The sequence below is a fragment of the Macaca mulatta genome, chromosome 11 (genome assembly GCF_049350105.2).
Source record: "Macaca mulatta isolate MMU2019108-1 chromosome 11, T2T-MMU8v2.0, whole genome shotgun sequence".
Lineage (NCBI taxonomy): Eukaryota > Metazoa > Chordata > Mammalia > Primates > Cercopithecidae > Macaca > Macaca mulatta.
The window spans coordinates 95305771-95328017 of NC_133416.1; the positions used below are offsets into that span (position 1 = coordinate 95305771).

Genomic DNA, 22247 nt, shown 5'->3' on the forward strand with positions numbered 1-22247 from the left:
TTTTGTTGTTGTTGTGCGTGTTTGTTTGTTTGAGATGGAGTCTCGCTCTGTTGCCCAGGCTGTAGTGTAGTGGTGCGATCTCGGCTCACTGCAACTTCTGCCTCCTGGGTTCAAGTGATTCTCCTGCCTCAGCCTCCTGAGTAGCTGGGATTACAGGCACGCCAACATGCCCAGCTAATTTCTGTATTTTTAGTAGAGACCAGGTTTCACTATATTGGTCAGGCTAGTCTCGAATTCCTGACCTTGTGATCTGCCCACCTCAGCCTCCCAAAGTGTAGATTATTTCTATTATTAAACATCCACATTCCAAGCACAGTATCATTTGGTCTCTTGATACATTCTGAGAATATTCTAACTAGTTTTAAAATATTAATTTTTAACTTCTTCACTAGACCTTCCATATAAATAACAATATCTATATATTTTGCTGAATAAACAAAATAAATCTTACTGTTTAACAAGGCAGTTTCATATACTCCTTACTATAAATTGGCCTAAGTCATGTGCACAAACATTAACTAAATTCCACAGAGCTCTGTGAGATAGATACACTTAATATTCCCAAGTTTACAGATGAAAATTTTACAGAGGAAACTGAGGAATAGAGAAGGGATAACAAGCTGGCCCTAGTTCCCATGACTAACAAATAATAGAGCTAGAAATTGAATCTAGGCTGAGTAATGTCTATCTTATAGTGTCTCTAAACTTATTAACTTTTATTATCAATGTTTTTCATGGTGGAAATGTGATGACAGCAGGCATAGAAATACAATTCCTCAATCTCTTAATATCCACCTTGAATAGGCACTCTCATCAAGGATCTACTTTCAGTTTTTCCAAGAGGTATTAAGTAAAACAAAAATCAATAATTACAATCAGTCATAAAAGTCATACTTTTTTAAGTTCTTTACGAAGCCTTTCATTTTCAGCAATAATTTTTTCTGTGCCTTTGGTCTTGGATTCATAGTGCATGCTCAACTGATGCCCAAAATGAGCTTTAAGTTTTTCTAATTCAGCCTAATAAAAAACAAACAAAATAAAAACTGTACATTATCAAAACAAGGAAATAAAAGATAAACTCATAAATCTTACTTCAACATAGTTTTAGAAACTGTATTTGATATGATTACAATTACAGCTTCATTTGAATATCAGAACAGAAGTTCCCAATGTTGGCTACATATTAGAATAAATTGATGACTTAAAATAATAACAACAACAAACATACCTGTGTCAGGACCCACCCTAAAATAATTAAATCAATTTCAGGGATGGGAGCTTGGGTGTCTGTGTCTGTATTTTTAAAAAGAAACACAGGTAATTAATCTATGTGTCAGAAAAGTATTGGTCTTGAAATAATAAGAAAGATCAGGTGGACCTACTCTATAACCCTTAGCCTTGCCTCTCATAAGTTTTTTTCTATATGTATAAAATCTGTACTGTATTCATTAAAGCCATTTTATATAGTAATGAGCATATTTGAAATTTTCCTAAATAGTAACAAATTAAAACAGTAAAATATTCCCCTAAAAATGATCACATTAAAAAATTACCTTCAATTTTTCATTTTCTTGCTCAATATTAGCCATTTTTTCACTAGTCAATATTCCTGATGCTTTTTTCAACTGTTCATTTTCTCTCTGGACTTTTTCAACTACTTTTTTCATTAAACCAATAGTTTTTTCCAGTTCTGGGATTGTCTTTCCACTTCTACCAGACTACGACAGAATATGTTAAATCTTTAATTTAATCAAATATTTTCGAGAGTATAATACAAAGTACCAACAATACAACAGGCTCATTATACTCAATATTAATAATTCCTAATATTTGAAGTCAAAACTGTGTTAATTCAATTCATCCTTAAAACACTTCTATGAGATAGGAATTATAATTTCCATTTTAAATACAAGAAAATCAAGACTAAGGAAATTTGACACTCCTAAAATCATGCAGCTAATAAGTAACATCTTAAATAGTCTAGCCTTAATGTCTTATCAAAATGATTAAGTCTAAATATTCTATTTAGCTAATGTTCTCTCCAGTATATCAGTTTTTCTTTATACAAAATAAAACCACACAAGAGAAATTGTGTCTTTAAAGAGCTCATGAGTAATTAAATTTTAATTGCAACATAATAGAGGCAATTTTCTCTAAGAAATGCTATTGCTTAGAGATTCAATTTCTGTTTAATATAAATAGAAGAGATATCTGAAATAAAAAACCTTGCATAAATATATCAACAGAGATGAGTCATCACTTAATAAGTTTAACTGCTTATCATTTAAAATAAAAATAATTTTTAGCAGTTTAGTCACACAGTATGCTTAATTTTTTTTTGCATTTTAATCATCCACGACTAAGAATAATTCTGAAATATAAACTTTTACATAATTTCAGTATGTACTTTCATAATTAACTTAGATAGAAAAGGTCAAATTAACATATTTTCATTGATTAAAAAAATGTTGCTGTCAGCAAGACACTGTTTTGAATTTTTTTTTTTTTTTTAAGATGGGAGTCTTGCTCTGTCGCACAGGCTAGAGTACAGTTGTGCGACCACAGCTCACTGTAACCTCCGCCTGCCAGGTTCAAGCAATTCTCCTGCCTCAACCTCCTGAGTAGCTGGGATTACAGGCATGAGCCACCACACCCAGCTAATTTTTGTATTTTTAGTAGAGATAGGGTTTCACCATGTTGGCCAGGCTGGTCTTGAACTCCTGACTTCCAGTGATCCGCCCATCTTGGCCTCCCAAATTGCTGGGATTACAGGAGTGAGCCACTGCCCCCGGCCTATTCTGAATATTTTTCTAATAACACATAATATTTTCACTGAATCCATCATATATTTAATATTACTACCAGAATGACTCTACATTATGATTGCTTCCATTTATGAAACACAGCAACATGAAATCAACAGGAGTTTAAGTCTTTGGCCTTGACCTCATAAGCAACATTTATTCATTATATAAGGTGAATACAAAATAACATAGGGAGAAAATTACAACACAAAAAAAGAGGAGGAGGAACAAAGTACTTATAAAACATTATACCAAGAAGGTGGGAAGATATCGTAACAAATGGTTACAAACACTTTGGGAGGCCGAAGCGGGTGGATCACGAGGTCAGGAGATCGAGACTATCCTGGCTAACATGGTGAAACCCCGTCTCTACTAAAAATACAAAAAAAAAAAAAAAATAGCCGGGCGTGGTGGCGGGCGCCTGTAGTCTCAGCTACTTGGGAGGCTGAGGCGGGAGAATGGCGTGAACCCGGGAGGCAGAGCTTGCAGTGAGCCGAGATCACGCCACTGCACTCCAGCCTGGGAGACACAGCGAGACTCCGTCTCAAAAAAAAAAAAAAAAAAAAAAACAATGGTTACAAAATGGCAGCACTAGACCAAGGACCAGTTAGTAGTTACCTCCATAAACAAAAGGATTTCTGGAAGTTAAATGTTTTCAAGGTGTGGAGGCATATTCAATAAAAAGAGAGATGATACAGATGATAAAATACATTAATTTGAGACACACAGAAATGCTTACTGTTTTATATTACAGATGCAGAATAACTGAAACTACAGGGCACTTGTAAAGGCATATCAGTACTGTTACAACATATCTAAACTTTTCATTCGTGGCTTATCACTGCTGAAACCATAAGAAATGTATGGTAAATTCTCACATACCCCTCTAACATGGCCAAGTTTCCGCTCAACTTCTGCTTTTTCTTTCTTAAGAAATTCACACATTTCCTTCAAATCTCTGACTTGATTCTGAAAGATAATAAGCAAACACCTAATAATTTAACATAGCTATAGCCATTGAAAAGAAAAGGCAAACAATTCATGTGAACCATCAATCTCTTCAACTGTATAGCCAAACCAAATAATTGGGTCTCTATACTAACGAGGAAGATTTTGAACCAAATTATTAAATTAATACAAGAATACTGTGTATATGAAATGTCGAGGTATTTCCCACATTACTGCCTGATGCAATAATACAAATTTAGAATTCTGATTTTAACTGTCCCATATATTGCACATGTAGATCCTTACCCAAATATACAGAGCAAAAGGCAAATGAACATCTAACAGTGGTTCTATCAATGTAAAAATCTGAATAAGAAGCAGTACCAAAAAAAAAAAAGAAAAAAAACTGTAAAAAGTTGGCAGATTAGTGCCCTGAAATAAATAAATAAATAAATAAATAAATAAATAAAGTGTGAGAAGCAAGACACAGCTTAACTATATCATTACCAGTAGAATTAACAGATTGCTAACATTCTGGATTAGAAAACAGAACTGAAGTAATTAGCTAGCCAAGAGAAAAAAGATTCCCATAAATAGGGTAAGACCTGGAAAACCAAAGATTAAAAAATCATTATTAATGTCAGAATAAAGTAAAATTTCTAAAAGAAATTATTCTTATATTTTACATTGTGATAATTTTTAATGAAATATACCACGTATCTTCCCATCTTAGGACATCTGAACTTGCTATTTCTGTTGTCTGTAATTCTTTTTCTAGTATCTTTATGACCCACTTCTTTACTTCTCCTTAGCTCTCTGTTCATATATCATTTTAATAAGGAAGACCTCCCTTACTACCCTATTTTTTTTTGTTGTTGGATCAATATTCTTTTTTAAAAAAATTTATTTATTTATTTATTAATTAATTATTATTATTATTATTGTACTTTAAGTTCTAGGGTACATGTGCATAACGTGCAGGTTTGTTACATACGTATACTTGTGCCATGTTGGTGTGCTGCACCCATCAACTCGTCAGCACCCATCAACTCGTCATTTACATCAGGTATAACTCCCAATGCAATTCCTCCCCCCTCCCCCCTCCCCATGATAGGCCCCGGTGTGTGATGTTCCCCTTCCCGATTTTAAATTACACCCCTTCCCTCTCCCCATACTCTTTACACCAATCATGCTTTATTTCTCTACTTAGCACTAACATCAGATGACATACTATTCAGTGACTTGTTTATTGTCAGTCTTCTTCACTAGAACGTAAGTTCTATGAGTGTAAGGAATTTTTTGACTGTTGTTTCCCAGCACCTGGAGGAGTGTTTCATACAAAGTAGGCTTTCAACAAATAAAGGTTAAAGAGCAAATATATAAAGTACACCACCACCATGATATTTTAGGAATATACATTTCTGACTTCTTAATAAGCTAATAAAAGTAAACATAACAACTAAGGAAGGAGTTTTAGGCATTAGATTTTCTAACTATAAAACAAAACATTAAATTTACCTTTAATCTTGGCAAATCTTTATTTGCTTGTTCAAGCTGAAATTTCAGTTCAATATTTTCAGATGACAACTTCAAGTTTTCCTTCTGAAGCTCCTGTTCTCTCTGACAATGATCATCTGACCCTATTCCTGAAATCTTCAGTGAAGTGAAATTAGGAATATTTTTAAAGTTTAATAAATAAAAGCCATAAAAGACATACTGGATAAGAAAATACTGTCAAAGGTAACTTTTTTTCCTCAAAGGAATATGAGAAAATCAGAATGTTCTAGAGAAAGCCAAAAATAAATAAGTTAGAATACAAAACTTGCAGAACAAAAGGTAATATGGTTTGTTTTAATTACAATGGAAGGAAAGTCAAGTATGACTTAATAATGTCCACACATATAATGCCTTCATGTATCATTTCATAATGGTTAAACTGATTTATGGTGGTTTCACTAGTCCAAAATAAAGCATGATTGTTATCTAACCGCTATGGGTTGAACTGTGTTCCCCTTACCCTCCATATTTATATATTAAAGTCATAATTTCCAGTACCTCAGAATGTGACTTTATTTGGAGACTGGGTCTTTATAGAGGTATTCAAGTTAAAATTAAATTTTAGGGTAAACCCTATTCGACTATGACTGGTATCCTTATGAAAAGGGAAAATTTGGGGATTTAGACACAGAGATATATATAGAAGGAGGATGATATGAAGAAACAGGGAAAAGATAGCCATTTACAATCCAAGGAGAGAGGCTTGGGAAAGATCTTTCCCTTGGATTGTTCAGAGGAAATCAACCCTGCTGATGTCTTAATTTTGGACTTCTAGGTCTCCAGAACCAAGACCATAAATTTCTACTGTTTAAGCCACCAAATCTGTAGTAGTCTGTTACAGCCACCTTAGCAAATGAATACACTAGGCTACAAAAGAACTGCCTAATTCTTTCCTCCTTTGGAAAGCTTTCCTTCATTCTTTGAGCTAAAGTAATGGTTCCGTCCTTTGAAAAACATTAATATTATATCTGCATTTCTTCTGACCTGTATCTACACTGGGTTATTACTTATATTCACTGTTACTTCTCATGCTAAACTTTATTTTTTAAAACTGTGCTTAATTATATTTTTCTACGCATTTTTTCTATAAATTAGAATACCACCTACCTCACAGGACTGTTATAAGCATCATAGGAAAGAATTTTTTAAAAGTATTCAGCACAACTTTTGTTTTTTTCTCCTTTCTTTATTGGCTTGATGGGCTGTAGAGTCAATTACTCCATCGACATTATGGGTCTTAAAATATATTATTATAAAATATCTGTTATACATGACTTTATAACATCTTTTAGATCCAGTGACTGCATGTGTCCATCTGATTTTTGTTTAAGGAGATGTGTGTGCATATGCACATATGAAGTAGCAAAAAAAAGGAGACAAACATTTTTGTTGATGTATGTAAATCACAAGAATACATTTCCACTTAGTAAGAAAGCTCAAGTATACATTCAAATGCTACCACTATTAGGTTAATACTAGGCAAATTCTACCACTTCACAAGGTTGTCAGTTTTTATATTTTATAAATGAAGGCATTAGACAGGATAACTTTTAAGGTTATTTCAGACATGGACATCTGTAATTTCCTGTCCCTGAGCTCTTCTGTCTCCCAAACTTCCTCTCTTCTGTGGTACCTATTTGATCAGCAAATGATAAACACCGATGAATTTCACTGATTGGTAGATATAAAATATATTAAATATTACAGTAGAGGGCAATTCTATTTGATGAAGATCTCACATGAGGATATTTTTAACACATTTCTCACTAAAATATGATGCAGTTACTATTAGTGATTATGGATCATTTTTCCCTTGTATTTTGAAATAAGAAAACTAGAGGTATTAGTTGATATTGTCCAAATCTGAAAAATAAATTCTAATGAAACTCTCTCTTGTAAACAGAATTACTGTATAATGACCTTCATGAGACTTCCAAACTCTTACAGAAGAATCTGGTTAAAAGCCATAAACTGCTTAAAATCAAATTCTTAGTGGCTAGGAGTTAGAAGTCTCAAATTCTTATTTATTAGCACATGAAAAAAAGTGTTATGAATTAAAACACCTTCAACCATTTTCTCTTAACATATAGATATTTAATTTTAGTTGAGGTTTTCATGACTTAGGTGACTGTAATATCTGAGGTAGACAGTATAAAGAAAAAAAAGATAAATTCTATGAACAAACTTTTCTTATTCTGTATCTCAATGTAAGCTAACCAAAAGTAGTATGTACATGAAAAGTTCATAAACTGTTGAGTTAGACTAACATTCTGCAAAGTGCTTTTTGTTTGTTTGTTTTTGTTTGAGACAGAGTCTTGTTCTGTTGCCCAGGCTGGGGTCAGTGGCACAATCTTAGCTCACTATAACCTCAAACTCCTGAGCTCAAGTGATCTGCCCACCTCTGCCTCCCGAGTAGCTAGGACTACAGGTGTGCACAATCACACCCAGCTAATTGTTTTTGTTTGTTTGTTTGTTTTGGTAGAGATGTAGAGATGGGGTCTCTCAAGGCTGGTCTTTGACTCCTGGCCTCAAGTGCTCCTGCTGCCTTGGCCTCTCAAAGTGCTGGGATTGCAGGCATGAGCCACTTTGCCTAGCCTATGTGAAAAAGATACTTAGGCACAGAGCCTAACACCATTTATCATTATCATTATTATTATTTTAGATACAGGGTCTCACTCTGTTGCGCAGGCTGGAGTGCAATAGGGCAATGTAACACTGAACTCCTGGGCTCAAATGATCCTCCCACCTCAGCCTCCTGAATAGCCAGGACTACAAATGTGTTCCATCACATCTGTCTAAATTTTTTTTAGAGACAGGGTCTGCCCAAGCTGATCTCAAACTCTTGACCTCAAGCAATTTTCCTGCCTCTGCCTCCCAAAGTGATTACAGGAGTAAGCCACGGCATCCTGCCTGAGCCTAACACAATATAGACAGCAACACATCTAAGTTTCCTTTTCGCATTATAACAAAAGTATCTGTTATAAAACCTGGCAAAAAAAAAAAAAAAAAAAAGCCACTGAAGGAACTTGCTATATATCTTAGGATGTTGTACAACACTGTAACAAAATTTTACTGATATAATTCACTGCAGTGAAATTTTACTTCTAAATACAGCCTGATGAATTAGAAGTTTCTAAGACAAAACAATCACCTCTAAAGTGCTTTATTTTTGCTATTCATTTATCTAATATAACATTAAGTGAACACCAATTGTAAAAAAAAAAAAAAAAAAGCACTAAATTAGAAAATGCATATTCACTAATTTTTGTAGGAACTAGTCAAAAGTTAGAGCTTAAGATAAAGTTTACTAATAGTTAATACTTTTTCTAAATCTTACACACTTTCCCATTTTCACTATATATGTATGTAAGCTACTTACTATAAGAAAATTCAGTTAACAAAGAAATAAAGGACGGAGATGTATCCAAACCAAGGATGCGTCCTTTCTTGGCTGGACGGACGCATCAGTTTCATCACCTGCCTGTGCATCACCCTCAGCACAACTGAGCCACAGCATCAGCAACTGTCACATAATCACAGTCCTCCATAGCAGATTCTAGAGGTCCATATAGTTGTTGTGACTCACATCTTCAGCGATGTGTCTCTTTCCTTTCTCACTCTTGCCTATCTTATTCTCTTCCTCATTTTTATGTTCCTGTTTATCATTTTGACAACATTCTTGATTAATTTTACCAACCTTAGGATCATGGTTCATTTTCAAAAAAGGAGTTAAAATCTGCCAAGTTACCATTTGTTGAGGTAAATTGACTTTATTTATTGTTCGGTCTTGACTCTGATTTATTTAATTCAATAGGATCTACAATATGTTCTAATTTGTATTTTTCATCATTACTGTAATACCATAAAATACTTTTAGGTACCCAATTATGTAAGTCATCCTTGGCACCTAGTCTTTTCCCATTTTTAATTCTGAGTGTTGCCATGATCTTTTTTGGTTCTGAACAAAGTGTTTTTTTTGTGTGAAAAATATTATGCCTTTGTATTTATTAATAATGGTAACAAGGATAAAAAACATAGTTGTGTCACACACCTGATTCTGCTTAAGGTGGAAGAATGAAGACACATGAAAAGAAAAACGAAACAAAAATAATACACTAAATATTAAAAAAAATCCAACAAACAATTCTACATTAATGAGTAATGAGTTTTTATAAGCTTAAAATATACCATAAATATTTCAATGAAAACAGTCTTGGAACATGTTTTCCTATTTTATTTAACTGTATACTGCTGCTACAGCAAAATATATAATAACTACACATTTAAAATTCCTAGAAATCATTTATGAGTTTTATGAAAAGCTTATGAATCTTAAGTTTACTGTTATTATGTTAAAAAGGATTAAATAAATTATTACACATCACTACCTGGTAAAAATAAAAGTTGAATTTACTGTATTACTATTAATGAGAAAGATATAATGCTTTTGGCCAGATTAAGAAAGAAGTTGATTTCACTTTTAGGCATTTAAACAGGGAAAAAAGAAAAAAAAAACAATAAAAGATATACACTTACTGAAGGCCTAGAGTATGTATCCTTTGAAAGCTGTTTTTCCAAAGCATGAAGTTTTTCTTGGAGGTATCTGTTTTGTAAATGTAAATCTTCTACAACAGAATCTCGAGGAAGAGCTTGGTGGGCCCTACGAACAGTAATCAGAGATTCTTTACTGTTCACATTTCAACTTTTCTCTGTTGTACTATATAAAAATACAAGTATTCACATTTCAACTTTTCTCTTATACTATATAAAAACACAAGACAGAAAAGTTCAGTGTGTTTATTAACGCTACATTTATTTTAAATACTTCAAACTTTCTAAACTTTACAACAAATAAATTAGGATATCACAACTAGTATTATAAAATAATCCTCTACAGAGCATTCACTGAAGGGCTTCCTTAAATGATGAGTCAAAAAGTATATTTTGATTTACTGAAATACATTAACATTTTTAAAGAACATGCATCTATTTATATGGAATTACATAAGATAGTTAAAATAAAATACTTACTATTTTAAAACATTATATAATAATTGCATAATATCCATGGTCTTCTCAAGAATCTCAAGGATCTAAAAAGACTCTTAATGATTTCAGATAAAAATTTAACACTTCAAGTCTAAAAACATCCGCCCGGCCTACAAGACCCTCCATGGTTTGGCACCTCCACATCTACCCAACCTTACTGTCCAGGAGTCTACCTTTACTTAGGTAAATACAAATCCACTCCTACCCATACATGAAATATTTACTCTTGCCTCTTGTCTCTGCTAGGGTTCTCCTCCTTGAAATGCCCCTCCTCTTTAATATCTAGATGATTCATAGAATTTAGAAATTCAAACTAGAGTTCAGATAGAAGACAAATTCAATCTTTTCTATAAAGTATCCTCCAATTACTTCAGTCCACATGAACTCACACTATTAGAGGAAAAAAAAAGAACCTCTAAAAGTAAGAGCAGATTTCAAAATTAAAATGATTTGATCCTTTGTAAAACCTGCAAAGAAGAATAAAAGTGTTTTGTTTTGAACGTATGTTTAGACAAAGAAAAACACGGAGGGAAATATCTACTGCTAGAATAAGACAGTAACTATAAACAGATGTCAAGAGAAAGAAAAACTCCTCAATAATTTGTTTTTTCCCTATCAAGGAAACTTCTAAAATATTTTTAAGAAACAGTAACTTAGAAGGAAAAGGAAAGAATGTGGACTAGAAGCTCATGAGAGTGTTCCTTTAAATAAGTTCAACTTCATATGTTCACATCACATTCATAATGACACAATAGTAAATAGACATTAACAAGACTAATTAATGGTAATTTTTAAAGATAAATAGAAAAATGTGTATTTACAAAGGGTAAATATTGTCATATCCAAATGTTGCAGGTAGATACCAGCCCTTTACAAAGATCAGTAATATGATCACAGATCATTTGTAAATGCAAAGAAGAAGAAATAGCAAATTACGTAAAACCAACCTAAGTTTACCTTGTAAGAAATGAGTGAAACAGAAGATTAAATAATTTTAGCTGTTCTTAGGAGAAAATTAAAAAGTTTTCAGTGTTAACACGATTTTATTTTGCTTTTCACGACCATGATTACATCAGAAGATATAACTTTGCAAAACACACACACACACAAGTCTTAAAGGATCTGCTAAGAAATGACATGGGGTGATGCAGGGCAGGGGCGCCTGGTTCCAGGTACAATGGAGTAAATACATTCAATCTTCTCTCTCCTAAATGCATGGGGCAACCATTTGAGGACTTTGCAAAGGAGTAGAAGGTAGATTACAATGGAATGCCAGAATTTAAGCAGCAGCAAACAGGTGATGAATTTACCTTTTATTTTATTCTGTTACTGCCTGCCCTGAAGACAACATTATTTGAAACCTGAAGATAGGTGTCTGCACTGATGGAGAGAGCTCCAGGTAAACCTTCTAATGCTAGCTCAAGTAAAGAGAAAGGGAATGTTTTAACACTCAGAGGGAATATGAAAACACCTCATTTTTTTTCCTTCTATCTGTGCTTTTATGCCCCAACCCTTAAGCCATCCCATAGCAGTGGTAATAAACGCTCCAATGGGAACTCACAGAAGCTAATATTTTTTGGAAGGAAAATCTCCAGTTGGTAGAGCTATGATACTAAGACGGTAAGGTGAAAGTAGTTTAGTAGTTTTTTTCTTCCTCTTTCTACCTTCTTCTTGCTTGTTTCCCTGCAGAAGTGCGCAACTTCTGAAATACACAGCATCCCTGGGTAACTAAAACCCCAAATGGAAATCCCTAGGGAAACAAAGTATCAGAGAGATGGCAAAGAGGGAGGAGCTCAAGGACGTCCCCCTATAAAGTTATTTATGAACTTCTGGGCTCACTCTTGAGCTGCAAATGTATGGATTGATTCTAATCAGAATACCAAAGTTTCTAAGAACTGTTACTAATAGTACATAGCTCACATAAAAGACCACCAATTGGGAGGTACACAGGCAGGACAGATCTGAAAAGTACTGTAAAGGCTTTGAAAACTGGAACTACAGCCCACAAAAATGAGGCTGGAACTTGTGGCCTGAACCTAATTAGACCAATTGCATGCTAAAACAAAAGTATCTACATTTTTCCATAGAATTTAAACAAGAACCAGAGTCTCACAATATAATAGTCAAAAGATCAAAAATACAATCCAAAATTATGTGTCATATGAAGAACCAGGACTATCTCAATTCACACGGGAAAAGACAACATAACCCAAGCTTAAGACAATACACATTTATTATTTCAATTTCTAAGGGTCAGTTTTTCTTCATTATAATGGGTAGCACATTTCCACACAATAGCTTACCTCATATACAATATATCATTTTCTAAGTCAAGATTTCTCTTTTTTAATTCTTCCAATTCTTTTTCTGACTCCAAAGCTCGTACTCCCAAAACTTGATCAACAGTCATGCCAGTTGTTTTTAGTTTCCTCTGCAAAGTAAGTTTCTCTTTATCAGCTCTGTGGAATTTAACACAGAATCATGAAACATACCATTCAGTGTTTGGCTTTTCAATTGCGTACTCATTACTAAACCCATATACAATAGTTGTATCATCCTGTACTTGTCATAAACTAATTTATAACAAGATCAAAGGAAAATCCATCTATAATGGCTACAATATATTTAAAACACATTTTAAAGAAAATAAAAAGTAAATCATAGATAATAAATGATCACTTAAACTAGACCATTTCTCATATTATCAACTATGATAAAGCTATATAATTTCCAGGTCACTAAAGGATTTTACACATAATTGGTTTTATAATGATATTTAAACTCACTTGGCAAAAAGATCCTTCAAAGTATTCAACTGCTTTGTTAAAGTACAGACTTCCCCCTCTTTCTCTTTTAACTTGTTCCGAATTCCTTCTATTTTAGCTTGCCATTTTTTACCTTCTTCCCACCTAATTAATTCTTCTTTAGCATTCTGTAACAATAACAAAGGAGGTAGGAAAATTACCAGTATTATTTTAAATTTTCTTTAAGATTTATCAATTATAATTAACCTAGAAAAACTGTAAACTAATATTTCCTAGAGAATATGTAAATATGTTCTTTTTGATATACAGGTTGAGTATCCCTTACGAAATGCATGGAATCAGTAGTGTTCTGGAATTTGGAATTTTTTTTTTTTTTTTTAGATTTTTGGAATATTTGCATATACATAATGAGATATCTTAGGGATGGGTCCCAAGTCCAAACACAAAATTCACTTATGTTTCATATACACCTTCTACATATAGCTTGGAGGTAGTATCACACAACATTTTTAATAATTTTGTATGTGAAACAAAGTTTTGACTGCGTTTTGACTGTGACTCATCATATGAGGTCACGTAAGAATTTTCCACTTGTGGCATCATACTGGTGCTCAAAAAATTTTGTATCTTGGAGCATTTCAGAAGTTTGGATTAGAGATGTTCAACCTGTATAACTCCTAGAATCTTCAGGCATGCCAAGCTATTAGGAAAACTTCTCTTTAGGCTAACTATGCTTTATTCTATCACAAGACAAACAAAATTCTGGGAGACAGTTCTGACTAATGCCAACACCCTTCAGGAGTCTTTAAATGAAGATTCTAATACAATCATGACTAGAGTAAGCTTCTAACAAGAATCCTACGTACAAATGACCAACCTCATCTGTTACCCCATGACAATTTCCTAGCATCAGAGCCCCTTCAAGTCTTCAATGCACATTACTTCAGTCATTTGACAGATACTTATTTAGTGCTAACCATGTGCCAAGTACTACTCTAGAGGCACTAGGAATAGAACAAATGAATAAAATCAGATAAAAATCTATATCTTCAGGAATCTTACTATCTAGTTTATGCTAGTTGGCTAGGTAGATTGGGGAAGAAGGGAGCAAACTATACAGATAACAAAACAAGAAACAAATCTAAATCTATTTTGTAGTTAAGTTAGCTAGTTTTAAGTGCTAAAAAGAAGAAGAAGAAAAAAAAAGAAACGGAAGGGAATTAGGGCATTTCAGGGGTAGGTGTCATGGTTTATTGTAACTATGATAAAGGAGCCAAAGAAAGCCTATCCAATGCAGAATAGTCTCATGCACTGAACAACTTTCAAATGTTTTACTGGATATTAATACAGTAAAAAATTCTGCTTACACTGGTCTGAGCTAAGAATTTATCTCCAACTAACACATTAACACTAAGTAATTTTTTAATGGTTTTATTATACACTAAGTAAGATTATAGACATTGTTTTGCTGAGAACTGCACCAACAATTTGTTTACCATTTTGGAAATCAAATTACAAATGGCAATACCATCATGACCCATGAGTTGCCAACAGAACATATTTGTGTCAGTCTGCATTTGTAGCTTTGAATTCACGTTAATGAAGATGCAAGCACATGACTAGTTCATTACATTTTCCAATGGAGTCATGCCAAAGCTTTTACATGTTGAAATATGAATATTCCTTTTTTGTTCCCCCTATATATTTCATTTAGGACATTCATAATGACATTTTTGAAATTATGTAAGTAGGTAGAGTTTATGTTAACTATGAATTTCAATTATAATAATAAAGGGGAAATTATGAAACACTGTATTTTTTATTAAAGGGAATGTTGAATCTGAAAGGGTTGAGAACCATGGTTTAAAGTCAAATTCCTGGTGCGACGGCTTATGCTTGTAATCCCAGCACTTTGGGAGGCTGAGGCAGGAAGATCGTTTGAGCGCAGAGTTCAAAGACCAGCCAGGGCAACATAGTAAGACACCATCTCAAAAAATTAAAAAAATATATGAAATAAAGCTAAATTCTCACTAAGATTAGTTGTTCTATCAAAACGACCTTCTCAAATACTGGAGAACTATATTCTCCAATTCTCTTCTCTAATACTAATCAATTTTTTACCTTATTTAATTCAGCTAATAAGTGCCCTTTAAAAAATGTAAAAACCTCAGGTTGGGTGTGGTGGTTCATGCCTGTAATCCAGCACTTTGGGGGGCCAAGGCGGGCAGATCACCTGAGGTCAGGAGTTTGAGACTAGCCTGGCCAACATAGTGAAATCCCATCTTTACTAAAAATTCAAAAATTAGCCAGTTGTGGTGACAGGCACCTGTAATTCCAGCTACTTGGGAGGCTGACGCAGAAGAAGCGGTTGAGCCCGGGAGGCAGAGGTTGCAGTGAGCTGAGATTGCGCCATTGCACTCCAGCCTGGGTGACAAGAGTAAAACTCTGTCTCAAAAAACAAAAGAAAAAAAGTAAAAACTTCACTAAGTGGTTGATAGTTATTAATTTCATTTTTTCTTAAATATGTACAAGAATTTTTCTGTACTCCCAGAAATGTAAATACTAGTGGGGGACATAAGGTATGTAATTAAATAATCCTGCAGCATACAGTACTTTGTTGGGTTTGGACAATTCCATCCCACCTGGCATTATCTGCTAAATTAAGATTAAGGGAACCAAGACTGAAAAAATAATTGAAAAATAATAAGAAAAACAACAAAGGTGAATGGTACCATGGGTATTGTGGTGTTATTACATATAGGCTTTTGTCCATGGTTCCTGGCTTGTAACTCTCATAGCCCTTGTCATTGTTTTTAGTTATAATATTGAGTGTGTTAGACCTCTGGAGCAGACCTCAGAAAAGAGTCTCCCTGACCTTCTCCTGTCCTCCTTTCACCTGCCCTAAGGCAGGACTGTAAACTTTGCCTGTCTTTCTGACTGTGGGTCTTAAAACCTAATATGAGGGGGTCCTGCCCCATACCCTAGGAGAAGAAATACTGATGTCAGGAAACTTCCCTAAAAATCCAAAAGGACTGGGTTCAAAGAGGTTCTGGAGAAGTGAACATGTAGAGGTTTCTAGAGGAAGGTGGCACCCCAGAAGGGCATGGAAGTTCCACACCCCTTCCCCCATATTTCTTCTCACACATCTCTTAATCTGTATCCTTTTTAATAACCGTTATTATAAACTGGTAAACGTAAGTAAATGTTTCCCTGAGTTCTGAGAGTGACTCCAGGAAATTAATCAAACCCAAAGCTGGAGGCTGGGGTTGTGGGGACTCCAGAAGTCTTGGAGGCCAGGACTTGTGACTTGATCTGCAGCAAGATCTCTATGGGATCTGACACTATCTCCAGGTAGATGGTGAATTGAATTGGATGGCACCCAGTTGGCGTGTGCTGCAAAACCAACTGCTTGTTTGCTGATGTGTAGAAATCTCCACATATTCTGGGGGTCACAGAAGTTTTTTGCATTGATTGCTGTTATGGTTTGAGGGCAAGATAAACATATGGTTTGAGAACTTTTTCCAAGATAGGTATGTTCTAGACTGAATGACAAGAAGGAAGAAGACGGGATGATAGGAGAGTAGTTCTCTTTTCATATTTTCTGTACCAAAAGCTTCATATGCATAGATTTCAGAATAATATTATTATAACATTTTAAAATTTATATTCATTCAACAAATACTGAGCATCTACTATGTGCCAGGGATTGTTCTAGGTGCTGGGAATACAGTAATAAATAAAATAGGCAAAGTTCCTGCCATCAAAGCTTATGGTCTAATAAAAAAAAAAGAAAAAGATGAACATACAGACAAGTACATGTCTAGTATGTTAAGACAGTAATAAATGCTAAGAAGAATGAAATGCAAGGCACAGGTGTGGGTTTTGTTATATAGGTAGACTACAAATGCTGTTTACAGAGAAAAAGGTACTAAAATTTCCAAACAATATGAAAGCATTTCTTGAGTATAAATTAGAAATGCCCAAGCACTATAGAACCCAAAAAAATATTCTCACTAGATTCTTGAATACCAGTTTTAATATTGGGCATAGACCCCTGTGTTTTCTTTCTAGTTAGTAGTAAAATCTTACATTGCTATGGACGTGATGGCTTACAAAAGACTTCTGCATATCTTATCATTTTATGTAAAATAATCCTAAGAAACTGGCAATACAGATAATATTATTCCCACTTTAAGGAAGAAAAAACTGAATAAATAAACTGAATAAACTGAAGCATAGAAGAGTCCAGGCAAAGCCACAAGGCTCTTAAAGCATTCTGATAGGAATCAGGTTAGAAACTGGTATAGAAACATACCAGTTAGGAACAAACATACCACTTTCTAACCTATCCCCATTTAAGGGTAAGATTAGGCCTATCCCAATTAGGGAGTTAGCAAAGATGGAAATCCAAAAGAGTAAGGACACTTTGATGTTACAGTTTTCACCAGCAAAGCTTCTGACAGCAAGCGTGTTGTGACTCCATGCAAATAGTGTCATCAGAATTACACTGACATCAATGAATTTTCATAGAAAATAATTTTTGGAGCATACTCTTTTAAGAAATTTGAATTCCATTACCTATTTTCTATTCAATGCCTTTAAAGACAGAATTTTCTTTTCCATTTTCATGTTATTGAAATTATTTTGTAGATATTAAATATTTTCTGGGTAAATTTTATAATAAAAATTTTTCCTAACCATAGCTCCTCCATACTGATTTTCTTCAAGGGTAAATATTACTGCTAACACCAACATTTCCCAGTTCACTTTCGATATTTTGAATGTTACCAACAAGTTATCTCCAATTTATTGTCCATAACAAATTTAATTACATACATTTTAGCCAATTTTAGTTTTTTGGGAGGTTGATTATTTCAATTAGTAATCTTTATTACAAAACAGTTTACTATGAACTATAAAATTTTAAGCAATTTCTCCCACAGTATTAATCTATGAGCAGATTGGTTACTGATTATTACCGCAAATACTGAATATATTCCAAATCACTTTGCTTTCTGAAAAAGCAGCCTAGTCTCTTGAAGGATAAAAAAAACCTATCTGGGTCAAAGTGTGGGTCTTAAAATGCCTATCTTTCTGTCCCAAAAGTCAAAAGCACCAACTTGTATAAATGATTACTTTGGAGAGAAATGATACACAGTTGAATATGTAAGGTGTGAAGGAACTTTAGAGGTACTCTAATGTCAGAAAGATGAATGGAATTGATGTAGTAATTTCCAAGTAAGAGTTACATTACAGGTATCTCCTCAAGTAGACTGTAAATTCCTACAGAATGGAAACTTACTTTAGACTTTTCTATGCTATCCAATACTACTTATAGTCCTCAAAATTAATACAGAATTAATACAGCTAGGTTCTCAAATTAAGGTAGTATATTAACTGTTAATCAACTATGTATTTAACTTACTCTGTCACTACCTTAAGCATATTAGTCAGCATGTTTGTTCACATACCTTTTCTTTCATAGGTTTTAGGTCTACTTCGTCCACCTTTCCTTCTAACTGGCTCTCTAGTTTTTTAATTTTCCTTTGGAGTTCTTCAATTAGACTTTGTTTATTATCTGTCAGGGGTTTGCCCTAAAAAGTAAAATGGATCTTTATATTTTTATAAATAAATATAAAACAAAATAGACAGTAAATATTTCAATTATATAATAGAAACTTTCTGAAGCTATCACTGACCATACTTTCTAAATGACACTTTTAATATATAAGATAATCCGGTAGCTGCTTCTGCATTTTAATAAAATATGCTAATATGCTACTCTAGAACTATAAACATAATAGAAGTCACTGAAGAAATTAATTACATTAATCAAAATGATTTGAAAGTCAGTTTTAACAAATATCAAGGATAAAATTATAAAGTAGAAATAAACTACTGCCTCTATACTGTAAATCAGATGTTATCAGAGTTAAATATAAAATTACCTGTAACCCACTGGTTAGTCTTTTAATTTGCCTTTTCAGTTCATCATTCTCTTGATCAATTTCATCTTTCTCTCTAAGTATTTTATTATAGGCTTTTTGTTTTTTTTGCAGTTCATTATTTAAGTCATTCAAATTATCAGTTAGTGAGTTTTCTCTGTTTTTACTTGTTTTAAGTGCTTCTTTCAATTTTAAAAGATTTTCATTTAAATCTTCAACTTGTGTCTAATAAGAGAAAAAGAAAGGTATTATTCATGAGTCTTCATCAACTATCAATGATAAAAGGAAAAACTATCAATTATCAATAAAACAGAAAATATACCATTACAAAAAATTTCAGTCTGAATTTTTAAGTACACAAGCGAAAGAAAACAAACTACATATTCATGTCAAGTCTACCTTGAAAAAAGTCGACCTTGAGAAAAAATAAAATAAAACTAGTATAAAGCAATTCATCTTCAACAAACACCCACAAATAAAATTTTATCAAATATGCACATTTCATTTTGGCTGAATTAATTAAATAAGTATATAACAGTATATATGGCAATGTTTTAAACACTATGAAGCATAAGAGTAGTATAGAACAAATCTCTGACTTGAAGTAATTTCGAACCTACTTTATGAAGATAAGACATAAAAGGGTAACTCACAATACTAGACAATATGTATGACATTAGAAAGGAGTTCCTAGCTGTCCTATGGTGAGAATGATGGGGACACACTGTATGTTTCCATCTATAAGATATTCTGGAAAAGGTGAAACTACGGAGACAGTAAAAAGATCACTGGTTGCCAGGGGTTTGGTGAGGTGCAGAGGGAGGAATGAAGAAGAGAAGCACAGAAGATTTTTAGGGCAGTGAAAATACCCTGTATAATACTATAATGATGGATACATATCATTATACATTTGTCTAAACACACAGAGTGTAAAACACCAAGAGCTAAAACAGAGGTAAACTTGGACTTTGGGTGATTATGATGTATCAGTATAAGTTCATCAGTTGTAACAAATGTACCAATCTCCCGGCAGGAGATATATGGGAATCTCTGTACCTTCCTCTCAATTTTGCTGTGAACCTAAAATTGCTCTAAAAAAATTAAGTCTTAACAAAAATCCTAAGTAAAATATTTCTTAAATTTAATTTCATTAGAAAGAGTAGTTCATGATGGCCTATCCTTTCCTAATCCCCAAGATGATAATCAGTAAATGAATATCATAAAGAGACTTATTGTTGAAAAATGCATGTGTGTGTCTATGTCTATCCACCAACAGTGCATTAAAATTCCCTATTCATTAGCAAAATTACTATATATCATAGTGAATTATCTTCCAATAGGAATTATCAAAAATTTTGTTACATTAACACATGTTGATGTTCACCTTTAGCTCTCTAGTATGTCGATCAACGATTTGTTGAACATTGAGATGGGCCTCTTTTTGAGAAGTTGCAGAAATAATACGTTCTTCAGCAGCTGCTGTCATTTCTGCCCGGAGTTCTAAAAGTGCTCGACTAAGTGCCTAAAAATTACAAAATAAAAAATGTAATTTTTAAAGGAAAACTGACATTTTATATGAACAATACATGATACAAAAAATAAACAAGCTTTATTACTTCCTACTATTTTCCTTAAATACTATGAGTTTAATGGAACATATTTCACAAATTAACAACTCAACTTTTTCAAATAAATCTTTTGTAATTACACTCAATTCTTTCCACATTGAATGTGAAAGTTCAAAATTGTAATTATGACTTTGAGAACTCAGCATTAAATCAAGCTATTACAAAAATCAGATATGTTTGGTTTTCAAATATCCAAGTTTAGATATTTTTATTACTCACTTAGTACATCCTTCCATATGAAATTAATTGAATTTAGGTAGACAACAAAAGGACTAGGAAAGGCTTAAAGTTTACCCATAAATTTCATGAGCTAGCACAGAAAAATACCAGCACCTTCTAAAACAATTTAAATAGATCAAATCTAAGATAAACTGAAAACCTAATAAATCAGAATACACTGACCAACTCCTTCCCACAAAACCATCTCTATGACCCCCTTTTTCATCTTTCCTTTTTGTCATTATAATACTTCCTTCAATCCCTCAAATTGTTCGAAATTGTTCATTTGTTAAAAATAGCCTCAGTAGCAAAAAATCCCAGTAGAAAAAAAGAAAATACAATGTAATGTATATTATATGTATATTTTTGTAATATACATTAAGATTTTTCCTCATTTCATACAGATAATTCAAAAATCAGATTGACAGCATAAAAAGATAAATTGGACTATATTTGCCCCCCAAAACAGCATTTAATAAGGCCATTTAACAGAATTGTCTAAAAGACCCTGTTTAACAACATAAGATAAAGCTCATACTTTTTATTACAACACAGAGATTTATACTACCATCTTTTATAAATTTACAAATCTTCTCTAAAAGCAATCTACCACACATTTTTCCTAAATGTTGATAATTTTCTGTTGTTACTTACTTTCTGTTGTTTCTCTTTCAAGGCTAATTGGCTTTTTAGTCGTTCTACTAGATTTCTCATTGTAGTTGTTGGAGCTCTTGAATTTGCTTCTTTTTGAGCCTGAAGTTCAGATTTTAAACACTGTGATTCCTTTTGTGACTGGTCCAGAAGATACCTTAAATCTTCTACTTCTGCTTTTACTTTTTTCACTTCATCTTCATGGTTTTCTTGGAGCCTGATGTAAATAAACATATGTGTGTGTGTGTGTGTGTTTCTTTTTTTTTTAAATTTTTTTGAGACCCAGTCTCACTCTGTTGCCCAGGCTGGAGTGCACATGCGCAATCTCGGCTCACTGCAACCAACACCTCCCAGATTCAAGTGATATTTTTGCCTCAGCCTCCTGAGTAGCTGGGACTACAGGTGTGCACCATCAGGCCCCCAAAATTTTTGTATTTTTAGCAGAGATGGGGTTTCACTATGTTGGCCAGGCCAGTTTGAACGCATGAGCTCAGGTGATAAGCCCGCCTCGGCTGATAAACCCAAACTGCTGGGATTAGAGGCATGAGCCACCGCACCTGGCCAAAAACATGTAATTAATAGAGTGGTTGCTGCAATTAATACCTTGATTAATACAAATTTCACACAGGGCAAATGTTCAGTCCTAACTATCCTTACAATCTAAATCTTGATGCAGGCAGC

At 33.4% G+C, this 22247-nt stretch overlaps 1 protein-coding gene across 4 annotated transcripts in view; it reads right to left on the reverse strand.

Moving 5' to 3' along the window:
* The window catches only part of CEP290 (centrosomal protein 290), a 93865-nt gene that overhangs the window by 10234 nt on the left and 61384 nt on the right, over positions 1-22247 (reverse strand). For all 4 annotated transcript variants that reach the window (XR_013400687.1, XM_077953219.1, XM_001101114.5 and 1 more), the window contains 11 exons: positions 21570-21783; positions 20453-20590; positions 19072-19293; positions 18595-18717; positions 13145-13290; positions 12662-12817; positions 9846-9969; positions 5271-5405; positions 3687-3773; positions 1554-1718; positions 895-1017 (listed from right to left, as the gene is read on the reverse strand). Coding sequence is in view for 3 of the 4 variants with exons in the window: in XM_077953219.1 (XP_077809345.1) it covers positions 895-1017; positions 1554-1718; positions 3687-3773; positions 5271-5405; positions 9846-9969; positions 12662-12817; positions 13145-13290; positions 18595-18717; positions 19072-19293; positions 20453-20590; positions 21570-21783 (1633 nt within the window). In the remaining variant the exon portion in view is untranslated. The remainder of the gene's footprint in view (positions 1-894; positions 1018-1553; positions 1719-3686; positions 3774-5270; positions 5406-9845; positions 9970-12661; positions 12818-13144; positions 13291-18594; positions 18718-19071; positions 19294-20452; positions 20591-21569; positions 21784-22247) is intronic.